A 19,006-nucleotide genomic window follows, 5' to 3' on the forward strand; every position below is an offset into this window, starting at 1 on the left:
CCCGAGGAATCCCCCCCTTGCCTGCCTGCAGCGCTGAAGAGATCCCGAGATCTCTCATAGACTAACATTGCGAACCCGACGCTTGTTTCTACACTGCACCCGGCCGCCCCCGCGCTGCTGAGGGTGAAATTTCTGTGTGGGCTTGTGTCCCCCCCGGTGCCCTACAAAACCCCCCTGGTCTGCCCTCCGAAGACGCGGGTACTTACCTGCAAGCAGACCGGAACCGGGGCACCCCCTTCTCTCCATTCTAGCCTATGGGTTTTGGGCACCACTTTGAACTCTGCACCTGACCGGCCCTGAGCTGCTGGTGTGGTGACTTTGGGGCTGCTCTGAACCCCCAACGGTGGGCTACCTTGGACCAAGAACTGAACCCTGTAAGTGTCCTACTTACCTGGTAAAACTAACAAAAACTTATCTCCCCCAGGAACTGTGAAAATTGCACTAAGTGTCCACTTTTAAAACAGCTATTTGTCAATAACTTGAAAAGTATACATGCAATTTTGATGATTGGAAGTTCCTAAAGTACTTACCTGCAATACCTTTCGAATGAGATATTACATGTAGAATTTGAACCTGTGGTTCTTAAAATAAACTAAGAAAAGATATTTTTCTATATAAAAACCTATTGGCTGGATTTGTCTCTGAGTGTGTGTACCTCATTTATTGTCGATGTGTATGTACAACAAATGCTTAACACTACTCCTTGGATAAGCCTACTGCTCGACCACACTACCACAAAATAGAGCATTAGTATTATCTATTTTTACCACTATTCTACCTCTAAGGGGAACCCTTGGACTCTGTGCATGCTATTCCTTACTTTGAAATAGCACATACAGAGCCAACTACCTACAGAGAGCGACAGAAATCCACACGGTTAGGCTCCCTTTTAGTCTGCGTTTCTTGGAATTAATGGCAGGAACACAGTATGGTGTGTAGCCACTCACTGTAATTTCTTCAATTGCCCAGGTTTCCAGAAAATAGAAGATATCAAATAATTTTATAAAGGAAATCCTATCCTCATCTTCTGTCTTTTTTCCTTTTAGTCCAGCAATATTGTAGCTTGCTATAAGGATATAGAACGATTATTGTCTTTTTGCAAAACGTAAGGCAGTGTTAACTCACTGGTAGTGCACTTCCTGACACTGAGGTGTTCTCCAGGAGATTAACTAATGAAATGCTGAGAACTGTGGAATCAATGAGGACATGGACAGAAATTACTGTAGAGATTGTGATGTTTAGAGATAAGTACTAACAATACCCAGCACAAATTATTTGCAAATTTCTACTAAGTAATGTTAATTATTTCTACATCTTTCTCCATGTTTTATTTTATTCAAGCATAGTAAGAAACAAGAAAACGTAGTAATACAGACAAGTAAATAACCTGATGGTTGTTTTTTGTCCTTGTTGGGTGTGTTATAGACTTCAGTAAAGGTCAACAAAGGCTAACTGTACTACTGTGCAAAATGCAAATGGCTATTACAATGAGGAATCAAGGGTAGCTGAAGTAACTGAATTTACAAATCAGTAAATTGACAGAGAGGCAGGAAGAAAAAGTAGTGATAGAGGTTAGTTTGAGAAATAGGGCAGATGTTATTAAGACTGAAGAAGCAAAAGGAACTACAGATATATCCAAGGGAGCAAGCAGCTGGATGCATTTTTGAATGGAAAGATGAGGATCCCTTAAATTAGTGAAGCCTTTAAAAATCAAGGCACTTTAGAAGTCTCGATCAGGCTTCTGTGATGACTATAAGTTACAGAAATTCAACTCCTCCCTTGGGGGAAACTAAGGTTCTGATGTAAAGGCAGTTCTACAATGAATTTATATGCAAGTTAAAAATGTGTCTATATGGCTGTTTTGTTATGCATTCCACCTAGTAGAAAAGAGCGTGGGACTGATAATGGATGATGCAGCACAACAGAAAGTGGCCGGTGAGTTAATGGAAGTGCCAATGCTGGAACAGGAGGTAAATGGGTGGATGAGGAGATGGGTAGGGTTAGCTAGATGAAAAAGCAAGTCAGTGGGTCTGGGTAATTTGAAGGCAGATTTTGTCAGATAATAATCCTGGATTAGAGCAGGGAACCTTGGATTCAGACGTTCAGAGAAACATGGGTGGAAGAGTAAAGAGAGTGAAAATGAAGAAAGGAAAGATGAGACGTTAATGCAGGAAAGTGAGTAAAATGAGAGGTGTAAAGCAGTAAAGGGATAAGAAAAACCTTTGGTGCAATGTCAATGGAAAGGAAGAATAATTTAATGGATTATAATGATAAAGCAAGTTAGAAGTTAGTTCTGGTAAATGTGAACGAGAAGTGAGGCACACGATAATGCAAGAAAAAAGGTTCAAAATAAGCCATGAGATAATTAGGGGAGGGATTAGAAGAAATAAAGAATGAAAAGCAGATGGATACCTGAATTCTCAGTCTGACAAGGTCCCCTCCATGCTGCATGTATTTATTGGCTGCTAGTCTGGCTTAGTCATATAACATTTGTCTACAAACAATATGGCAGGACTCTGTGCGCACTCAGGTGGGACACTCTCAGTTTCACTTCTCCAGTCTTCGCGTGTGTTGTAGGCTGAGGGTATCACAAGGACATGGTGTAACAGAAGGCACACGTCTCAGATTAGTGAAATGATACAAAATGTGCATGACTGCACTGTTGTACTTCAGAGAAGTGGTGTATATCAGTGAAGAGAAAATATGTATTGACGTGTCAACACTGCAAAAATACAGCTCAGCCTACCACAGAACACATCAGCATCTGAATTTCCATTGCATCTGCCTTAACTTTGGAAAAGGTCTTGGTTGGTATTTCCATACATTTAATAGCCGATTGCAGGAAAATAGTGTGGAGGCCTGAGCAGAGGGAAATTATGGACTTTTGTGCTCATTGTCCAGGTTGATCCTAACAGTGATTATTATTGATTGACCACAGCTGGCAGCAAATAGTTTTCCCAGTTAATGGAATAAGAAAGGACTGAATTGGCAAATACCAACAAGATTTCCATATTTTAAAACTGGTTAAAGCAAATTTTCAGTAGGCAAGTAATTACTTATTCAATGTAATTCTTGTAGGTAAAGTGTACTATAAAAAAACACCATTATGTCCTACAGCAACTGTTTCCAGCACCCTCGGAATTCCCTACATGCTCAAGATTTTTGTGGAACATTAGTCACATTCCACAGGAACACTCAATAAAGCAAATGGTATGCCTTTGTTTGTAGTTACCTTTTAGAATTGTGCAATGAACTATTGCCACACCTGTGAAGACACTGTGCTCCTTGCCACTTAAACTGAAAAAAAAGAGAGTATAATTGAAATAGATGATTTACTAAAGTTGTTCATAACAATGTGTTTCTTCAGTTGAGCAGTCAGCCAAATCTAAAAACACTTTAAAATATTCACATCTTTACATTTTAGATGCCAACTATATCTGGCAAGAATATATTTCTAGTATAGTACCTTTAACTGAATGGAAAAAAAAACCTAGGACATTTTCTGTTTAATTTACTTTAGGCACCCTTGTTTTGGAAATTAGAAATGTTTTTTCAGCATAGTTGGGGAAATAATGGACTTTTCTGTTTTGGTTACCTGAGGTGAAAGGAAGTGAACAATGCTTAGTTATTTAGTTAACCATAAAATATTAAGAATTATAAAGCGGATAGCTACTTCCCGCAAAGTGTCCCAGAGCTAGGATTCTGACTTACGAGGATAAAATTGCCCACCATGCTGATCAGTGCTAAACTAGACCCAAAGAGCCAGGTTTTCAGTTTTTCCTGAAAAGAGTTTCAGATGAAGCCTGCCTTAATGCAGCATGAAAAGAGTTCCAGATTTTAGGTGGAAGGTAGCTAAAAGAGCTGCCTCCGATTCTAGCTCTTCTAAATTTTGGGATAACAGCCCGTTTTGCTTTGGCCGATCTTGGATTTTTAGATGGGGCAGAAGGTTTGCACGTCACCTGGAAATAGGATGGAGCTTGAGAGGAAAGACCCTTATAGCAGTAACAGAGAGCTTTGAAGGTGACTGTTTGCCTCAGCGGGAGCCACTGCACTTCACTAAGCACTGTAATGATAAAGGCATGCTTAGGCAGACAGCAGTACGCGTGCTGCGGTGTTCTTAGCCTGTTACAGCCTGCTAAGGCGGGATTGACTCACACCTACATAAAGGACAATGTAATAGTCCAGCCTGGATAAACCAGGGCCTGGACTACAGTCTTTTGGGCAGACTCTGGTAATAGATGGAGAATTTTCTTCAGAGAATTCAGCATCCCAAAACACTTCCCTGTAAGAGCGGTAGCTGGTTATCAAAAGAATGTTTTCCATCAGACCAGATGCCCAGATTTTTTTACTTTTGACTGAAGAGGGGGTAAGGGACCGAAGGCTGTCAGGCCTCTAGGCGCTGGACCAGATCTTAAGGTGCTTGCCCAAAACAAACACCTCTGTCTTAACTGCATTAAGCTTTAGGCAGTTTGAGTCTATCTACACTGCAATCTCTGACAGGCATAGACAAAGAGAAAAGGCCAAGGCAACACTATTCTAAGATAGTGCTGACAAGTTGTGCGTCATTTGTGTATGAGATGATGGTACACCCATAAAGCTCATTGAACTCAGCCAGAGGGCGGGAATAGATATTGAATAGGGTTGGACTCAGTAAAGGGCCCTGAGGCACTCCCTACTGTAAGGGGTGCACCACTGAGTGGAATGGTTTTTGGGAGACCGGAAAGGGACGTCTCTGAATAAATAAGGCAGGCTAAAGCAGCGCTTTACCGCCTACATCACAGCTCCAAAACCTCTCCGAAAAGACGTTGTGAGATACGATGTTGAAAGCGGCACTGCGGTCCAGAATTAGGATAGCCACAGTGTCGCCATCGTGTATAATCTGACGAGCTGACTCAGAAGCTAGCAGCAAGGCAGATTTGATGCTCTAGAAGGGACGCAAGCCAGATGGCGTCCTATGGAGGTCATTATCATCCACAAAGCTTAAAAGCTGCCCATTCACGTGCTTCTCTACAATCTTAGAGAAGAGTAGTAACACCAAGATGAGACAATAATTTTCAGGCTTAGAAGAATCAAGAAGCATTTTTTTGTTATAGAAGTGGGACCACCACTGTATTTCCAATGCTGTGGGACACAGCCAGAAGACAGAGAGCAGTTCAATCATTTACACAGGACAGGCTGATTTTGTCTCACAGCCCTGCTCAAAGCAGGAAAGAGATACTGGATCTGGTGGAGAGCCAGATTTGATGGCAGAATATAGGGATGTCAACTCCTCAAGTTGAATAGGACTAAATTGCAGGAGCTTAACACTGTCAGCTGACGAATCGAACCATGTCTTCAGCTGAGGGTGGGTTCCAGCTTCAGCCAGAAAGGAAGGAAAGAAGCATAGACAGTCTCCACTTTTTCAGGGAAAAAAGAGGCTAGAGCATTACAACTCTCCTCTGATAGAAGGTATGAGGGAGAAACGGAGGATAACAAGGTAAGAGCCTTGACGATAGAAAATATTTTAGGTGAGGTGTTGTTGGAAGATTGAATGTTTTTAGTGTTGTAATCTCGGCAGGACTGATAAATAAGACAGTGATGAGTTTTTAATGCTCCCTTACAGCCAGCTCTACAAGCTAGGTCATAGGCTCTGCATCAAAGGTGCTCAAGCCACCTACACTTCTTTTTAAGATTAGAAGGTTCGTCATTGAACCATCGAGCCGAAGGCTTTTGTCTGAGTGGGACATGTTTTACAGGAGGGGCAATTTGATCTAATGCTTCTATAAGTCAGTCGCCAAATTGTACTCTGGCCTTCTACACCATTGTCCAGACTGGGACAACGATTCTCAAGAGCATGACTGAACCTTTCAGGGGTCACTTTGGACCACTGTTGTGCCCATATTGAGCATGGTTCACTGGTGCCTTATCATAAAATATATATAGGGGAAAGGCACGATTATCTGAAAAGGACAAATGGGGGGGGGGGGCGAGTTTCAGTGTGAGACATATTGGTAAAAACAGGGTCAGGAATATGCCCTGATCTATGAGTGGGGGTGACACATAGTTGGGAGAGTTGTAAGCTCTCCATAGCATGAACTAGCTCTTTGACTGCTGGACAGTTAGAATGTCAAATTGAGTGCTGAAATCGCCTACCACCAACAGGTTGGAGTAGCACTGAGCTAAATGAGACACCTAAAACTTGGTTGCTATTAGTAAGTTCTGTCAGTAAAAGAGAGTGATTATTGAAGCTGCTCTAAAGGCGCAGCGAACAATGTACATGAATTGGAATTAGAATACCTGTTTTTTGTTGACTTTTATCAATAGATTGTTGATAACGTAAAAGACAAGGGTGAGGGCCAGTGAGTTATGCCATTCTGTGGTGAGGCCAAAGGGTGACGAAAAATTGCTGAAGCGCACATAGGTTTTCCCAATTAATCTGTGTCAAAATGTGTCCTGTAGGCCTGAAAAATGCTGAGGACATGACAGACTAGAGTCTTCTCGAGGTACGTCCCAACACAAAAGCAGAAAAGAACAATTTAACTGAACTGAGCGCGCATGGGCACATACATCTCGTGACTCAAACAATTCTTTGAGGAAAAACAATTTGGAAATACTCAAGCCGAACACTAGATGGCAGGAGTATGTAAGGCATAAGTAGCTACAGCCACGTTTTACCACAGATAAGGAACCTTTTCACCCGATGAATACATGTGCCCACAGATTCCTCAACTTATTAAACGTCCCAAAGCAATACCATCCACGAGGTGGGACTGAGTAATACTGATTAACTAGGAAAATAATGCAACCCAGCACTGTCATTTATTAAGTGATTGAGCTGTAAGAAAGTAAAGATTAGCAAAACTGTGCAAGAGGTTCTGTAGGAAAGAGCATAATTATTTGGGGTGGGTGATTACCCATCTCAGTGAATGATCACAACCCTTGTGAGTGAACCCTGTAAGTCACTAAATTAACCTGAGCTCAACCCCTTGGTAGCTATGACACAGAGCAGACAGGTCTAGCTTAAGTCAATGTGTAAAGTATGTATGCAATACCAAAACAGTTATAATGTCGAAGTGGAAAATAAAATCAATCCCAAACTGAATAAGAAAAACGGAGAAAAAAAATAATTAATTAAAATATCACCAAAATGACCAAAACAAATAAGGGCTAACAGAGATATGGATCCCAACTTTGGGTATTTTTAAGATGGTGAAATTGTTCAGCCACACTCAGCTTGGGATCTGAGGGCTGGAGGTGACTGTGGTGAGAGTACTATGGTAGTCCTAGGATCCTCCCAGATGTAACACTAAAATCAAAATTGGGTCAATCACTGTATTCCCAATAAAACCCAGGGACTGAAGTCTGATACAAAAAGAGCAAGGTTTTCCAACAACCAGTCAGTGGATACACAGGAATTGTTTTGCCATTCAGTTTTTGCCCCTAGACATGTGCCCCAAGTGTTATATGTAAAATCCCAGCAGAACTGACAAGCAGGATTTGACACTTTAATGTCAAAATGATTACCACTGTGATTGGATTCTATGTCAGGACTGGAGGCGAGGATTATGCTTTCCTTTCTCTCCTTTATTATGCAGCAGTGTTTGAAAGTACCAACTACATTTCCCAGGACTCAACTGGAAAAGGAAACATCCGACAACCAATCAACAGTCGGAGTGGCAGTCCATGTACTCTGTCATCTTCCGCGACCCCTACTCTTTCTTTCCTGCTGTGGCGGTGGAGATAAGTACCCTTCATCTCTTTTTTTTGCTTTACTGGTTTGAGATGACCCGCAGGACGGGCGTTGCTGCTTCACTGCTTTCTTTCAGAAAAAATACAGATCGCAATCGGGGCGTCAGGCTTACAGGCAATCGGGCTGATCAAGGCAGGACCTATCCGCGGGCCGCCTGCAAATATCTCGCTCTGCCGCTTCAAGGGCCTAGCCCAGGTGCAAGTGTACATTGTCCAGATTCTCAAGAGGGAGTGGGGTCCAGGGTTTCATCCAATGTGTGATTAGTGGATTTTGCACAATATAAACCTAGCCTAGCCTAGTCTCTACAAATGTAGAGTCTGCCCCTTTGCCTTTCGCATTTGCACTCCCTATAAGGGTACCAAAAATCCCTGTGATCTCCAGGGCCATATGGTACAAATATATCTTCATTAGCGCATTCACGCTCTGGCACAGCGCTTGGGCACAATGCAGATAAACGAGGATTACATAGAAGAGACCATTTCGGCCCTTCCTATTGATTCTGAATTTTGCGAGTCGATGGACGCCTCCATACACCATCCTGTGGCCTCTGCCACTGAGCCGTTAGAATGGTGATTACTCCAACTGGCCAATACGTGCCTATGCTGCTGAATCTCACAGGTTCTCAGACCCTGCGCAAAGACCCCCTGGTGGGGGAAGACCAACAACCATAGCACCCTCCCAAGAGCACGACTGAGGCGGGGATGGACTTCTCTGCCTTTGACAGGGTTAAGCAGGCACTCTTATAAAGTGTCCGTCCCCTCCCCTGTTGACTACTTCGGGGGACGCCCTAAGCACCTCGAGGGATCTCAGAGGGTTGCTACTTTCAGTGGAGGCGGATGAGGATGACTCTCAGGGGGGTTCCCCAGATGAGGCGGCCCCACTAGACCCTGGCATCCTGATCCTGTGACGGTCCCCTCAGGGGCCAAATCCCTTCAGGGTCAACAGGAAGCGTCAGACATGATTGATCCAGAAGAGCTAATTCATCCCTGTTCTTTGAAATGGTTCCCCTCAGACAAGGTGTGCACCTACATCGCTAATCGACTCAGGAAACTTCTTGAAAAGGAGGTCCACACAAAGCTGGGGGCGGAGTGCCCATGCCACACCCCCCCACCCGGGCTGGAATGGTGGCATGCACTCCAGAAATTGAGGTGCGCATGGCCATGTTCCTCCAAAAATTCATCAAGGATCCCATGAAAGGGATCGATAGTCTTGCCAAGACAAGCTTGTGGACATGGTGGGCCCACTCACGAAGATCCTTAAACTGGCGAAAGAGGCTAAGTCTTCAGGGGCCACGCTGTCCCCAAAGGTTGTCTCCAGTTGGGCCAGAAGAGTGGTCACTTTTTTAGGCAACGCTAACTGTGCTCTCGCAACTGAGAGACGCTGTTCGTTGCTTATCAAGGTAGATCTGAAACTGGGTGACCTGGCTTCTACAGAGGCAGGAGTATTGGCTCAAGGAGGCCTGTTCAGTGAACCCTTCGTGAAAGAGCTTGCCAAGTTTGTGGCTACCTTCACATCCCTGGATAAGGCTCAGTCCTCGATGAAAAAGGTGTTACAACCCTGAATTTTCTTCGGGCCGGTCGAGTCAGGGGGTGATCAGCCAGCTGACCGCACCTACGTGCAAGGCTCTCCCAGAAGACAGACCTAACACAGAGGCTAGAACTCATATCGGGCTGGGGTATTCTTCCTTACCAGAAGGGGCCATCAGGGTTGGAGATACCAGAGGTTCCTCCAAAGGCTTTCCACAAGGAGCTTCAATAAGTGAGTGTTTCAGATCTATCCTATTTAAAAGTAGGGGGTCGTTTGGCACGGTTTGCTCACAATTTGGTGGCTATTAGTTCAGATGCCTGGGTGCTAGAAACAGTGAAGGGCTTTCACATAGAGTTCTATGGGTCTCCCGTTCAGACATCACATCCACGTCCCCTAGTGTTCTCCCAAAATCAGACACAGCTGATAGATCAGGAGGTACAAGACTTGCTCCACAAGGAGGCAATAGTTTGCTCACAACTGCAAACCCCAGAGGTTTTTTAAGCAATATCATTTTGGTGGAGAAGAGGGATGGCGGACAACGCCCGGTTATCAACCTGTGGGAATTCAACAGTTGTTTGGTCTACCGCCACGTCAAAAGGGAATGGATACACCACTTGCGAGATCTGCTACATCCAGACGACTGGATCGTGAGCCTCTACCTCAAAGATGGGTACCTCACGGTTCCCATTTTCCCTCTCCACCGACGACTCCTGCAGCTTCAATGGAGAGGCATTACTTAAAAATTCAAAACCCTTCCTTTCGGTCTCTCCTCCGCCCCTTGGTGCTTCACCAAGGTGCTCAAGCCGGTGATGGAGCACTTGCTATCTTGGGGATACCAGCTTATACTTTATCTAGAGGACCTCCTCATTATGCATCAGTGTCCAGTGCGCTTATGGCACCAGCTACAAGACGTGATCCTCCTTTTGGAGGGTTTGAGTTTCATTATAAATTTGCAGAAATCACTGCTGGTGCCCTCAAGACAAACCATCTTACTGGGTTTTGTCATCAATTCGGTAGAGAAATCTCTCAGTCTTCCCTCTGGGAAGGTAACCAAGATCCGCCGGGAACTATGGAAGACCCTGTTCAAATACTCCACCTCTCTGTGCCATGTGGCCCAAATAGTGGGCCTCCTTTCCTCCTCAACAGAAGCCATTTTCCTAGGTCCCCTGCACTACAGGGCCCTCAAATGCCTCAAAGCATTCCATTTGCGCAAGGGCCTTCGGTACTCAGAGCAGGTTCCTCTCAACCAGGAAGTGTGGACGGAGATGCGCTGGTGGTTGACCCACATGGAGGTGTGGAATGGTTGAGCCATTTTTGGCTCAGACCTGGACCTCATCATCGTGTTCGACACCAGCAAATCTGGATGGGGGGTGCACTGTGGCGCCTCTTTTAATGGGGGAAATGTTCAGCAGAGGAACAAACTCTACATATCAATTGTTTGGAGGTAACAGCAGGTTCATTCGCAGTGTGATGCTGGACCAAAGAGAGGGCCAATTGTTGTGTGCTGCTGAAGATGAACAATCCTTCAGCAGTACGATACATAAACCACCTAGGGGACACCAGGTTGAAAATCCTTGCAGGTTTGGCCAAGGAGTTCTGGAAGTATTGCCTGAACAACAATGTTTTAGTCTGGGTGGAACATCTTCCGGGAGCATCTGGGGCATAAGTGTATTGTCTGACACAAGTTTGTGGCAGTTAAATCAAGGGGTTTTCTCACAAATAAACTCCCTTTGGGATTCTTTCTCAGTTGATCTCTTCGCCTCTCGGCTCGACCACCAACTGCAACGATTCTTCGGCTGGAAACTGGATCCGCAGGTGGCAACAGATGCCTTCCTGCAGGACTGGTCGAGAGAAGGCATATGCCTTCCCAACATTCGCCATGATCATGAGAATCTCGGCTTAAATCTGCAGGCAGAAGTGGTACTGATCTCACCAGTGTGGAGATCTCAAGTGTGGTTTGCAATTCTTCTGGAACTTTCTTGGGATTTTCCAATCCGTCTTCCCCATGCTCCGGATATTCTATGGCATCCTCTAGGTCACAGTCACCCGTTAGTCCTCCAAGGCTGTCTATCTTTAATGGCATGGAGGATTACTGGGAAAGATAGAAAGTCCCAGGACTATCAAAAACGGATGAGAGACTGCTCACCACAGCTTGGGCCGATGGGACCACCAGACGATACAAATCTGGGTGGTACAGATGGGTACGTTGGTGTCTTCCATGCAATGAGGATCCCATGGGGTGTGACGCTGTGCCAGTCATGAACTTCTTGGCCGAGCTGGGGAACAAGGACGGTGAATTCATATCCCTCTGCTATTTCGCAAGGCCATTTTCCCATACAGGAATCCCCAGTGGGCGAACATCCATTAATATGTAAACTGCTGTGGGGGATTAGGCTCTCTTTGACTCCAGTGCCTCGTTACTCAGAACCTTGTGACGTTAACATAGTGCTGAAATTCCTCCGCTCCTGGACGAAGAATGAGTATCTTTCCTGTAAGCAATTATCTGCCATGTTGGGGATGCTCCTGTGTCTGGTTTCCTGTCGCAGTGTTTCGGATGTCAGAGTCCTGGATGTTTCAAATCGGGTCTTTCCCCCTCAGGGGGTGGGCTTCCACATCTATAGGAGCACTATAAGCGACTCTAGGATGGTCTCCTACTCCAGTTTTGACAAGCAATCCAAGCTCTTTGTAGTTCGTTGCCTGAAGGCGTGTGAGCAACTCACTGCAGACTATCACCCTCCAGGAGAGTGCCAGTTGTTGATATCTCTCACAAAGCCTTTCAAAGTGGTATCCTCCCCCACCATTGCTCGCTGGGTTTGATGGATAATGCTAGAAGCGGGCATTATTATGTCCAAATTTTTAGCCCATTCTGTCAGAGAGGCCATGGCCTCGAAAGCCTTCTCTCAAGGGGCTAGACAAGAGGATATCTTAAATGCAGCTGACTAGTCCTCAGACTCTTTGATCCAAAGGTTTTATTTAAAACTAGTGACTGGTATAGCAGCTTTGGTGATGGATAAGCTTTGAACAAGCATAATCCTCTCCTCCGGTCCTAACAAAGAATGACAAATTTCCAAGCAAAAGTAAAGGAAAGTTTATTTTCTATTAAGGGCACGGAGGCGAGGATTATTCCCTACCAGCCAGGAGGCGCCCAAACCGGAGGGGTGTAAAAGAAGAATTTGTTCTACGGATGTCCATCAGTCTGCCTTCTACGTTGGTCTAAGTATATTGTTTTAAGTAAATTCTTGGTTTCCATGTTTGTATTAATTTGCAATCTGATGCAACTGATGGTTGTTTTTTCTTGCCAATTTGGTAAAAGGTGTATGTGCATTAGGATTCAGTCATTATTCTGTGTTGTTTTTTCCCGCTAGGTACTGACTCAGCAAAAAGTGACTGAAGACAGGAGGCCCGCCGGTCGCGTCAAGAAAGAGGAGGTGTTATAGTGGAAGATGACAGAATATGTGGACTGCCTCTCCGACTGTTGATTGGTTTTCAAATGTTTACTTTTCCAGTGGAATCCTGAGAAATGGTAGTTGTTACTTTAAAACACTGCTGGAGAATAAAGGAGAGAAAGAAAAACATAATCATCGTCTCCTTGTCCTTAATAGAATTGAAACTTTCCTCTACGTTTGCTAGGAAGTTTTTCATTCTCCCTTGTGCGAGGAGACAGGAAGGGCCCTGCCCAGGTGTCAGCTAACATCTGCTTGTGACAGGGGAGGTCTGTGTGAAGTGCACTCCAAGTGACCTATGTAAAACCCAGCAAACCTGTCAAGCAGAATTTGACATTCAAGCAGGTAATGTCAAAACGGATGCTCACAGCTCCACCCCGCATATATAACTTACAAATATAATTTGCTAACAATACCTTTTCCATAATATTTATCCCCCCCCCAAAAAAAACAACCTCGCCATTGATTTTGATTTTAATACCAATTAAAAAAGCTGTTCCATTATTTTTCTGGCTGTTTACTAACCAAAATTAGCATTATTAAATGTAATAACGTAATTCAGTGTTCTCCTATGGAACAGCCAGCCTTGCTACAGTGAAAAACAGCTTCTGCTCCTTTCTTACTAAAATGTACATGCTTAACATCAGATTCCTACATGTCCTACTTTTAAATACCAGGCACCTTGCCTTGTGGGCAATATTGCTTACATAGGGGTGACTTATAAATATTTAAAATAAATGTTTTGATCTGTCAATAGGGATTATTTTGACAGGTTGAATATTCAGTTTAAAACTGTAACCGCCAGGCTACAGTCAGGCCTGCTGTCGTGTTTGCACTGTCCCTGCAGTAGGTGACACAATGAGTGCTGCAGTCCACCAGTGATAATTAACTTACAGGCCCTGGGTATACTCTGTGTCATATATTAGGGACTTATAAGTAGGATAAGCACTTTATCACTGGTTAGCAGGGGTGAAGTGAGCAGAGTTCTAAAGCCAGTAACCATAAAGGGTCCAGCAAAAGAAAAGAAAACAGGGTGATCTTGTAGAAAGGGCAAGTTTGCTACAAGGACGATGTGACTGTCCTCCAAATTTCAACTGCCAGAATGGCTATGGTGAGAGCTGTGCAGGAATCTATGGTTCGGGCAGTGCCAAAGGTTCTTCTCTAGCTAAAGCACACAACATCTTACTGCAGAGTGTGACTAAACATGAAATGGTCTGCATAGTCACTGTTTTGCCCTTTGTGACAACAGAGAACATTTCAAATAGCCAATCATCCACTCTCTAGTGCCATATATGATTGATGTAATAAGACACCAGGTCCAGTCTATGCAGCCTCTCACAGATAGACCCCCCCAGCACAACAGACAAGTATCTGTGACCAAGCTAGCCTGCATCTGCAGAATGCAGAGAAGAGGACCAACCAACAGTATAAAAGGGGGCTTCCACCAGTGCAGATCTGGAAGCCCTGATCTGAAAACCTGCACTCAAGCCAAGAGGATCCCCTGGTGCTGAAGTCACTGCTTTCTCAGGACCCACTTAAGGGCAAATATGCACACAGCTCAAATGGTTATCAGACCCAGCAGGAATAGAATTAACATAACTGGAATCCGTGCCCGAGTCCGAAACATCAGAATCATATCTCCAAAAACTGCAATCCTATTAGGAGGAAGAAAAGCCTTCATGTCGATTGTGTAGTGCAGGAAGGTCAGGCTATGTGTTGGGGTAAAATGACCCTTCTGGGCACTGATGGTAAACCCATGATGTGGAGAAGATCTTCACTGAGACCCCACCATCACAAGTCAGCTGGCCAAGCAAGGAACTGCACAGATTCCCCAACTCTGCACTGAAGAAGCTACAACTTCCAGCACTTTCGTTAAAAACATAAGGTGCAGGTTTCAGTGCAAACTGCAGGACTGAGCTGGTAATGCTGGGACACCACACTAACCCTCAAGTAACTTTTCAGAAAGGAAGAATTGTTAGGTAGAAATAAGGGTTCTGGAGGTCTAGGGTCACCATCCTATCCACTTCAATTACGGCCCGCTGGACTGGTCTCAGAAGTAGCATCTTGAACTTCTCTTGGTGGAAGGATAGGTGCAAGAGGTGAAGGTCGAGGTTATGTCTCAGAAATCCATCCTTCCAGGGGACCAAGCAGTATAGGGAGTAGAATCCCTTGCCTCCTTCCTCCAGAGGTACCACCTCTATGGCCCCTTTCTGCTTCATGGCAAGAACCTCCACCTCCAAAAAGGAAAGCATACGCTGGACAGTTCATACTGTGGAAGGTGGGTGATCAGAAGTGTAATACAGAAAGTTGAGGCAAAGCTTTGAGACAGCCTTGCTTGAAGTATCTGAGAGCAATGAATTCACTTTGGACGAAGGTAAAGGCACTGCCCTTATTTCGCTTGATTTATCTACAATATTTGATACCATCTACCACCTGATTGTTCCTCAGTGGATGGCAGAGTTAGGTATCACAGGACGGGCCTGGAGTTGGAAAAATAATGTTGGGAGTTAAGAGAGCAGGATATCTGGCTGGGTCCCTACACGTAATCTAGTAAGCAGTTAATGTATGGGGTGCCAAAGGACTTGTTGCTTAGCCCCACATTATTCAACATCTATATGGCACCCCTAGCCAAACTTACTGAATCGTTTGGGGTGATTACCGTCTCCTATGCAGATACCTGGTTGCTCCTTACATTTAAACCCAGGACAGACATAGCCTTTACTTTTTATTCATGTCTGGTAAATGTGTTGAATTGGCTACAAGAAAGAAACCTACAATGCAATGTAATGCAAATTAAACTGACATTCTTCTCTTTGAATAAAAAAGTGAGCAGTGGGTGTATGACTGTTGGCTTAAGACCTACCTTCAGCAGCTAAGAATTTGGCACCCGGATGACAACAAAGTCTCTTTTCACCCTCAGATCCTTTCTGTAAACGGCACTTGTTTTTCCACACTGTGTTTAAATTAGAAAATTTCTGGATCTTCTAACTGCCTGCAGGACAGATGTCCATGTACTATTAACTGCTAGGTTGGACAATGGGAACATACTGCACCTGGAGTAAAAGACTCCTAACAGTAAGCACATCTTATGCTGGACATTTACAGATGGGAATCTCATACTAGACAATATGAATTACAGTGGTTACCTGTCAGGAAAAGGATCCTCTTTAAGGCACTGGGTTCCTTGCATCAAATCTTTTACAAATGGGACTCATATTATTTGATAAACAGGAACAACCATTATCATCCTTTCTCACCCCCTGAAGTCCTTCATTGCCTTCCGAGTTAGAGTGTCATATTTTTGAGAAGTCAGATGCGGGGGCTGCTCTATGTCAGTGGTGGCCTGGAGGGAATGGATTTGATGCCTCATGATTTGAAGAACATCACACAGGAACTCCTGTTTGGGAAGGAATTCAAGACCTATCTTTTTGCCTTGGTTTACGATGATGTAGCATTTTCCAGTGCCAGGACGCTCTGTTTGAGGGGAAACTGCCTTTACAACATTGTATTTAACACGCAATGCCTTTACCATGCAAGGTAAGTATATTTAAGGTGATTTTGAGTGTACGCATCTATATGTATGATATATATGATATATTTTAAGTTTATGGGATGAGTACGATTTAGGGTGGAAAAGGTATTTTGAGGGTTATGGGGTAGGTAATGTATAGGGTGATAAGGATACTTTTAGGGTGTGGGGTGGTTAGAGGTATAGTGATGTAAGGGTATTTTAGGGTTTAGGTGTGGATAAATGTATAGGGTGGTAAGGATATTTTTAGGGTGTAAGGGATAGTGGGAAAGGGCATGGGGTAAAAGTAATTAAAATAAGGTGGTAAGGGAGACTGACAATGGTCAGTTTTGCCACTTCAAAAGGGGCACAAGCATATAGGTCCAAGGGGTACACAATGTTTGCCGTATGGACAGCAAGGCTATACAGCCTAGTCTTTTACTCTCTAGGTCTGGAGCGGCCATGGGGAAATCATATGCGTTCAATTTTGCAGAACAGGCTTGGAACACTACATTTCCAGAAAAAGGCGTGACAAGAACTTTGGATCACATGGGGCAGATTTGTGTTGAATAGTGATTTGCCTAATGACACAGGGCCCAAGAAGAGTTTCTCCTAGGCAGCCAGTACAGGGGTTAAGACTGACTTGTTAAAAAACAAAAGCAGAAGTATTGAAACTACAAGCAAGGGTTCTGCTGAACTGTTAGATTTTACCTACGCAGAGGGTAAGGTCAGCTCCAATGCTTCTGATGCTTTTTGGATAATTAAAGTACACGGAGTGACTTCTTCTGTGGCCAGCCCTTCAACCTTATCCAATCACGCAATGTGTGAAGCCAGGCCCTGAGTCTTTGCCTTTGTGTAGCGGGGCTTGTACATAGGGCCTGGCCTCCCTATTTATCACTGATGCCCATTCCCTGCACCCAACCTATCACTGGCCGTCCGAGCCCCCAATGCAAGATGAGTTGTCTTGTCTTAGTTTCTCAAATGGAAAATGTATTTTCCTATATGATTATGAGCTTGAATTTGACATAGTTGATGTTGCCACAAATTCACAGGCTTGTAATCCCAATACTAAAGCTGTGATTAGGAATGTGTTCTTGAAGAAATGCAGGGAGTCCAGAACTGAAGGCGCATTAGATTTGGAAATAGTCATGAGTTGGGTGTCAGTATTCACAACTAGACTTTTAGAACTATTTCTGGGTTGAACAGAAAACACTTAACATTTTTACCTTTTAACTCTTTTTAGGCTACATAAAATACATTTTAAGGTAGCTTTTCCTACTCAGAAAACATGGTGTTGTATACTTCTCCCGTGTAGATGTAACAACAGCATTAAATAGAGCACACATCCATTTATCCCATTTTGTCCAATATTTGCTGCCCTGTACCGCTTTTTTAGTCCAAATATGGCAAAGTTACAGGGTGAGAAACCATGTTTTGGGCTTAGAGCATTTACAAAGACTGCCAACCTTAGAACGTTGTTATGCTGTTTTAAATTTTCTTAACATAGCTATGAAAATAAGGAACTGCTATGAAGACATACAACTAGTGTAGGTTGTAAGTATGTTTATTTTTAACCATTTTCAAACTTTCACGAATTCCATGAATTTCGTGTTTTTATCATAATGGTTTTCTATCATAGGATTTTTAAATATAATTTATTGTGATGCTCTTATATGTGATAGACGGAAATTGTTTGGATGATCTATAGCTTTCATGGCAAAATTTGCTGAATAAAGTATTTTGAACTGAAACTGAACTGATTAGTTTGAATGATAAAATGATTTACCACATTTCCCTTTTTAATTGTGACTAGGTTTCAACACAAAATGGTGGATTTTTCCTGTAGGTGGATCTCCATTTGCCTAAGGATCAAGATTCCAATGTTTTTGAACCCAAAGTGTCCCCGTGCTACTCACCTCCTCTCCTGCTTCTTTTCTTCATCTTTGATCTTCCTCTGTGCTCCTCATCTGTATTCTTCATCTGTATTCTTCTTTCTTCCCTGCACCCTGTCCTGCGTGTTCTTTCTTCTGTCTTCATCTGTATTCTTCTTCTATGTGCTTCTTTCTCTCTCTTCTGCACCGCGACCTGCGTGTGCTCTCTTCTTCTGTGTCCTTCTTCTAGGCTCTTCTCTCCTCTGCTCCTCTTCTTCTTCACTGTCTTCTTGGCTCTTCTCTCCGCTGCTCGTCGCTCCTCTTCTTCTTTACCTTCTTCTGTGATCTCCTCTCTTCTGCTCTTCTTCTTCCTCACCGTCCTCTTAGGCTCTTCTCTCTGCTGCTCTTCTGCTCCTCTTCTTCTTTACCTTCTTCTGTGATCTCCTCTCTTCTGCTCTTCTGCTCCTCTCCTTCTTTACCTTCTTCTGTGATCTCCTCTCTTCTGCTCCTCTTCTTCTTTACCTTCTTCTGTGATCTTCTCTCTTCTGCTCTTCTGCTCCTCTTCTTCTTTACCTTCTTCTGTGATCTCCTCTCTTCTGCTCTTCTTCTTCTTTACCTTCTTCTTTGATCTTCTCTCTTCTGCTCCTCTTCTTCTTTACCTTCTTCTGTGATCTCCTCTCTTCTGCTCTTCTTCTTTACCTTCTTCTGTGATCTCCTCTCTTCTGCTCTTCTGCTCCTCTTCTTCTTTACCTTCTTCTGTGATCTTCTCTCTTCTGCTCCTCTTCTTCTTTACCTTCTTCTGTGATCTCCTCTCTTCTGCTCCTCTTCTTCTTTACCTTCTTCTGTGATCTTCTCTCTTCTGCTCCTCTTCTTCTTGGATCTTCCCTCGTCTGCCCTCCTGCTCCTGACTCGTCTCTCTGACCTCCCT

The 19,006-nt window shown here is 43.9% G+C and overlaps 1 protein-coding gene across 2 annotated transcripts in view; it reads right to left on the reverse strand.

The window, feature by feature from the left end:
* Positions 1 to 19,006, reverse strand: part of ASMTL (acetylserotonin O-methyltransferase like) — a 291,907-nt gene that overhangs the window by 161,404 nt on the left and 111,497 nt on the right. For both annotated transcript variants that reach the window (XM_069204555.1, XM_069204554.1), the window contains exon 6: positions 3,233 to 3,297. In XM_069204555.1, coding sequence (XP_069060656.1) covers positions 3,233 to 3,297 — 65 coding nt within the window. The remainder of the gene's footprint in view (positions 1 to 3,232; positions 3,298 to 19,006) is intronic.

Source organism: Pleurodeles waltl, chromosome 8 (assembly GCF_031143425.1).
Source record: "Pleurodeles waltl isolate 20211129_DDA chromosome 8, aPleWal1.hap1.20221129, whole genome shotgun sequence".
Classification (NCBI taxonomy): domain Eukaryota; kingdom Metazoa; phylum Chordata; class Amphibia; order Caudata; family Salamandridae; genus Pleurodeles; species Pleurodeles waltl.